General features: G+C 38.5%; 1 protein-coding gene across 1 annotated transcript; it reads left to right on the top strand.

The window, feature by feature from the left end:
- The first annotated feature begins 1,719 nt into the window (after window positions 1–1,719).
- On the top strand, window positions 1,720–2,652 carry LOC139114986 (uncharacterized). The gene has a single exon (XM_070676895.1). It carries the CDS (start codon window positions 1,720–1,722, stop codon window positions 2,650–2,652), a length of 933 nt encoding a protein of 310 aa, XP_070532996.1.
- Window positions 2,653–6,978: the final 4,326 nt, after the last annotated feature.

The following is a 6,978-nucleotide window of genomic DNA, read 5'->3' as shown; positions in this document are numbered from 1 at the left end:
CGTGAGTACACTAAACATGAATCCATGCTATCCCCATTCGCGTCTACTGGCATAGGTTCAAACATGTATTACCTTGCAGTGAAGGTCCAGGAACTAGATTCTTTGCATGGTATTGGGTTCGCCACCTGGTGTGTGCTCCAAGCAGGTGAAATTACATTCTGGTGTTATGATCCTAGTTGATCATAGCAGGTAGTATAGGATATGCTGGACCAGTTGAAGTGTTTAAGTAATAATTTAAGTGTTCAAGTTATAATTTAACACGCTGGTGTGACTGATAGAATATGCTGGCAGTGACTGCGATTCTCAAACAGTTATGATGACCCTTGACGTCCCTTGATAGTCAGCCAGCAGATTTCTTTCAAGTATTGCCAGTGAAGAACAAATGGTTAATGTGTAAGAGGCTTATCTATGATATCCACAGGCCATTAGCGATGTTATTGAAAAGGATTGATAAAGTGAAAGGTCGGATAAGAGACAAAGACGGCAAGAATGTTGGGTTTAATGAATAACCATTCACTTCAAGCTTTGAACTGCTGCCCATAAATGAATTAATTAAACATAAATGTTTGGGCGATTTTGAGACATTGGGCACTTCAGGTGTACCATCACCGGGGAAAAACTTCAAGCAGTAAAGAGATACTCAAGCAGTGTCAGAAAGAGTTTTGAAAAATATTATTATTAGCTATAGCGTATAGTCCCTGATGCCAGTACCTGAAGTAGTGGGCCCAGAAAACTTTAAGTGGCATTTTTCTGGCATTGCGCTATGCTCATTAACTCATTAACTCAAGAAAGTCAAGGCCTTAAGAAATATCCACAGTCGTCCCCTTATGAAATCTTCAACACTTTCAGAAGCCTAACGCGTGAAGTTCACAAATGGTGAAGTTGAAGACAAGTTGTTTCAAATGACGCTCATGACAGTGAAATATACTCGTACACAAGATCAGGCCAGAGAGCAACACATGATACGGAAGAACGTGAGACTTGTAAGAATCCGGAATTTTTTAATTCTTGCATATATAAAATATCAAAGAAAACAAAGATAGAGTACCCATGCTTGAATTTCTACATTTTTCACATTCTTATCGTAAAATAACTCAAAAGTTAAACTTTGAACAGTACTTGTCTTGTAGCTGGTGTCGTGAACGGACGTGTTCACACGCAGCTCCTGCAGTCTGTTACTTTGTTGTCGATAGTTTCGACAATACTACATTGTAAGCATCATGCGGCACTGCGAAGATTGTGGGAGTACCCAAGGAGTAACCATATGCAACGGTGACTTAGATTGTGTCCTGCTTGCAACAAAAAACGATTTCATGTTGATCGATGCTTGGATGCGGTGGTGTCACCAAACAATGGCGACGACGAAACGTGTGCTGATCCTTTGTTATCGAGTGGCTCGGACAGACATCGTGTGTTGCGGAGTTCCAGTTATCAACATGGTACTAACGAAAAGAATTACTATTCCGGTAATGTAATCATTAATGAATTGCTCTGCTTTATTGTCAACCAAATGGACATTTTGCCGTTTGATGCTGTTGTGAAAATATGTGTGGATGCGTTCAATGACCAAGAAATCGAATCAGCGAAACATCTACTGTTTGACGTTTGTGGAGAGACTGGCTCACATCTATTTAAGCGTCGTAAGGGCGTGAACAAATCACAGTCGAACGTGCAGGATATTTTGACTCTTCTCCATGAGATGGAAGTTGAAAATATTCCATGCTTTTTGTCGCGAAGGATTTGAAGAAGCTACCCCTGGTAAACTTCAACCATATCAATGTGTCTTCATTGCTGTCACAAATGAACCAGATGAAATACGACATTGATAGCCTTAAACACGGAGTTGACAATATGTCAAAACTTTATTTGACCACTTCTGGGGACATTCGACAAATAAAAGAGAAAATACTAGATCTGCCACTTGAAAAGGACATGACTGTGAAATCAGTTACAATATCAACGAAATCTGACCACAGTGAAGACTCTGACATGTCTGTACATTCGAAATCACACCTTGATGATTCGGTCAGTGTCCGTGACTGTGTTCAGCCACTTGTCAACACCACGTCCACAAATGTATGTGTTAATGAAGAACCTGATTTGCAAGTGAATGCAGAAGTACCATCTGCATGTGGTCATAGTGTAAAGACTGGTGAAAACGAAATACCAGATAATGATGCAGATGGCTTCACAGTTGTTAACTATGGGCGATACAGAAGGAGACACAGAAGCTATGCTGATGCAGTTGCCGACAGTCAGAAAAAGGACGACAAGTTAACTAATGATCGTGTTGGAGACCGCCGCTCACCTGCTACTACGACCAAGGAGCTGATACGTCCAGCTGACAGCGGTCGTAGTAAGTTTATACTTGGCAAACGCCAGCACACCGGACTACAAACAGCCGCTACACAAAGAAAACGTGTCTTTGTGAGCAGATTGAGGCCAGAAACTGATACAGAGCATCTTGTGCGATACATACGAGAAACCATGCGTATTGATACCATTGACTGTGATAAGCTTAAGACGAAATATGACTCCTACGCTTCGTTTTGTATTGCTGTGAGACCGGATAATTTTGAGTCATTGATGAACCCTGATGTTTGGCCGGAAGGTGTTCTAATTCGAAAATTCTACCAACCCCGTAAATCCTAGATGGATGAACTTCGTATTGCATCCTACAACTGTCGTTCTATCAAGAATTCGTTGCAAGCTGTAAGAGATTTGTGCGAATGTCATGATATGTGCCTATTACAAGAACACTGGCTTACTAAGGATGACATTTCTTTTTTATCCTCCGTCCATGACGACTTTGATTACTTTGGTGAGTCCCCTGTTGACACAAGTGAGAACATCATTGGTCGACCGTTTGGGGGCGTTGCAATTTTATGGCGTAAGTCTATTGGTCATGTAGTTAAAGTAAGATCATTTCATGATAATAGAATAATTGGTATTGAAATAGATAATGTCAATAGTAAATTGTTAATTCTTTGTGTTTACATGCCCACTTGTAGTAGGGAAAATAATGATGTTTTTGCAGAGTGTTTAGCAAAAGTTCACTCAATTGTTCAGTCTTCTGACAATTATAGTACTATGATAATTGGTGACTGGAATGCTGATTCCAATTCATCTTTTGGTAAGCTATTACAAAGTTTTTGTGATGAATATAACTACTGTATTTCTGACAGGGTTTTTCTACCCGAAAACCTCATTCACGTACGTAAGTGATGCCCATGGTACTACCTCTTGGTTAGACCACTGTATTTCTTCGTATACGGCTCATAACTGTATCATGTCTATGGATATTATGTATGATGTGATATCATCTGACCATCTTCCACTGAGTCTTGTGTGCGATATTGCGTCTTACCCTCATGTCAAAGTAGCCATAGTGATGAAAGCGAAGCAGATTCTCGGGTGAATTGGGCTAGGATCAGCAAAAAGCAGCGTGATATTTACTTTAATATTACTGATAGGCTCCTATCTGATATCACCATTCCTACAGAGGCATTGTGCTGTAAAGATATCCATTGCAAAAATCCTATGCACGCAAAGAGTATTTGTAGTTTTTATGACAATATTATCAACAGTCTTTTCGCTGCTGGCACTCATATTATGTCAAAAACTCGCAGTAAGGATTGTAATATTATAGGATGGAATGACCATGTGAAAGAGGTCCATTCTATTGCGCGTGATTCTTTTAAGCTTTGGCGTGATTCTGGGAAGCCTAGGAGTGGTCCATTGTATGACCTTAAACGACGTACACATGCGCGCTTCAAGTATGCTTTGCGGCTGTGCCGCCGTAATGAGGAACAGATGAAAGCTGATGCCATGGCGACTAATCTCTCCTCTGGTAATTGTAAGAAATTTGGAACTCTGTCAATAGTAAGAAAAATCACATGTCCAGACCAAATAATATTAATGGCTGCTCAGGTGATGAAGACATTGTTGAAATGTGGCGTAACCATTATTGTGACATTTATAACTCTGTAAACAATACTAAGGATAAGAAATTTGTATATGATGCTATTGACAACTGTACTCTGGGAGATAATTTCACTATCTTCCCTGGTGATATTCGTGATGCTATTGCCAACCTCCAGGCTAACAAAAGTCCTGGTTCTGACTTTCTTTCATCCGAACACTTTATGTATGCCAGCAGTAAAGTTTCAACTCTGCTCAGTATGTGCTTTACGGCCATGTTAGTTCATGTAGTTTGCCCCGAAAGACTTTCGAACACTATTCTAGTTCCAATCATCAAAGATAAAAATGGTGACATAACTGACAAGAACAACTATCGTCCTATTGCCCTCTGTACTGTTACTTCTAAAATTCTTGAGTTAGTTATATTGCGTCATATTGAATCATATCTTGGGACGACAGACTACCAGTTTGGTTCCAAATCAGGTCACTCCACTGATATGTGTGTTTTTATTTGAAGGAAATAATTCATTTTTACAGAAGTTATGGCAGCAATGTATTTATTACCTTCATGGATGCCTCTAAGGCCTTTGACAGAGTCAACCATTGGACACTTTTCAAAAAGTTAATTCAGCGTAATATTCCTGTTTTTTATGTAGATTCCTTGTTGTTGGTATAGAACTCAAGTTATTGCTATTCGTTGGGGTGCTGTCACATCGAATAGCTTTACTGTGACAAATGGTGTCAAGCAAGGTGGTATACTGTCACCTAAGCTTTTTAATGTTTATATGGACGACTTGAGTATTCTCTTAACAAATTCGAATACAGGCTGTAATATCGGTGGTGTTTTTGTAAATCACTTACTGTATGCAGATGATATTGCTTAATTAGTCCTTCTGCAAAAGGTACACAGAAATTGATAGATGTTTGCACTTGCTATGGTGGTATACATGACATCATTTTTAATAGCAAAAAGACTAACTGCATGTGTATTTTTCCTAATCACAGTAGGATGTGTAAAATTCCTTCTGTGTATCTCAACGGTGTTAAATTAGAAGTTGTTTCTAAGAAAAAATACCTTGGTGTTGTCTTATCTGACCGCTTTAGAGATGACGATGACATCGAGCGACAGACGAGATATCTTTACATTTCAGCAAATATGTTGATGAGAAATTTCTGCAAGTGTACGTTTCATGTTAAGTGTGTTCTATTTAAGCGTATTGTTACCAGCTATATGGAGGACCACTCTGGAGTAATTACTCTGTGGCTGCTATGCGTAAATTGAAAGTTGCATACAACAATGCTGCACGACTCTTATTGGGTTATGTAAAACGGAGTAGTGCGAGTTCAATGTTTGTATCTAATAGTATCAATAACTTTGACGCTCAAATGCGTAAACAGATTTATGGTTTGAGAGAGCGACTTTTGAACAGCAGTAATACAATTGTACGTACATGTGACTTATTGTACTTCAAATCTGATATAGTTAAGGTTTGGAATAAGCTTCTTTTTGTTTAACTGATTGTTTTTTGTTTCAACCAGTATGCAAGAGAACAATTAATTCTTCAAAGAGTCTGTAATAACATTTCACAACATTTATATGGACTTTTAAGTCCGAAATAAAGTTTATAATAATAATAATAATAATTAGTCACTAATTTAAATGCAAAAATGTGCGCCTAACTTGAATTATTCATTTTCCTATCAAGTTTGCCATTATTACACCTAAGAGTTTAGAGATTTAGTTTGCTTTATGGAATATTTTAATCTTCCAGTATTTTCAATTTTAAGCAGCATCTAGGGGGCCTGAGTCATACATGTTTTTCACTTTCGTTTTGGTAGGTCACTGTGATCAGTGATCACTGAATTATAATAAACTACACGCAAATTGACTATTTTACTCGGACCTGAATACCGACATTGCAGTAGTTACTGTGAAAAGGGAATCAAAAGAAAAACTACGAACAGTAACATTGCATTTCTATACTTTACTGACAATTACTGATCGACTAGAGTGACCGGGATGTCGATTTTGTTGTGTCTGACTGTGGTTTACATGATAAGTAGGTTTGCATCTCGATAAAATGCATGTGAAGTAATCGTAAGTATAACAAAGGCGGACTGAAAATATTGAGAATCGTGATGTTGAACACAAAATCGATCAAACCACAAGAAAAAAACATAAGGCATTGCAAATATTAGTCATGGCCCTACTTCGAAAATGATATCACAGGAAAATACAAAGATTACAAAGTGCATCTGTACGTGTATCTTAACTGGCAAACCCAGCCTATTTTGGCGTCGTCTACCTCTCTGACAATAGCTCACATCACCCGTTCGTCAATATTTTGTCCTACGTTACTCTTACTTTGCTTTGATGGACGGGCATTTTGTCAGCGGCCTTAGGAATACCGATACCGCGTGGATAAATACCTGTTTCTTTATTCGCTCCGATCGTTTCAAGTTCTATCACAATCTGCATTTGACAGTCTTTTCTCAAATTTTGTCCACAGTGAAACCAACGGCTCTTTTGAGAACGTTTCATTTTTTAGCAACTGACTGATCAACACGGCCAGCGCGATTGTAACAGTTAAACTCTCTTTCACATGAAAAGTGCAACTGCTGGTCAACCAGAAGGTCACTGGTCAACACAACGAAAAAGACGAAACCAAATTTTAACAAGGGGAGGGAATCGGGCAGCCATTTCATACAAATATCCCTGAAAAGTAAACTTTTAAGTATATTTTATTTCTTGTCAGAGTAACTGTAGAAATAAAGCGTAAGATGATGGTCCATGGAAATTATATGTTGACATAAATAATATTCAAATTTTATTTTCCCAAAATCAGTCGGGACCCCCTTTGTTTCTCTTGTGAAAGCTCGATTCTGCTCCTTGTATGTGGGGCAACGGGTTGTTTATATGTTTTCTGTAAACACCAGAAACAATCACAATCATGACCATGGATATGCAACGGCAACACTACTCGTTGATCAGTGTTACTGATGAAAAGAGATGACTGCCGGTCGGTGATTAGATTTTTTGCATGAAGCAGCGATAAA

This window comes from Ptychodera flava, chromosome 16, assembly GCF_041260155.1.
Source record: "Ptychodera flava strain L36383 chromosome 16, AS_Pfla_20210202, whole genome shotgun sequence".
Taxonomy (NCBI): Eukaryota; Metazoa; Hemichordata; class Enteropneusta; family Ptychoderidae; genus Ptychodera; species Ptychodera flava.
Note: the sequence above shows the minus strand (reverse complement) of the source record. Positions and strands in the feature narration are given on the sequence as shown.

Bases quoted from the DNA above. Each gene is read 5' to 3' on its own strand.
- LOC139114986 (XM_070676895.1), top strand. From the start codon at position 1,720: ATGCTTTTTGTCGCGAAGGATTTGAAGAAGCTACCCCTGGTAAACTTC.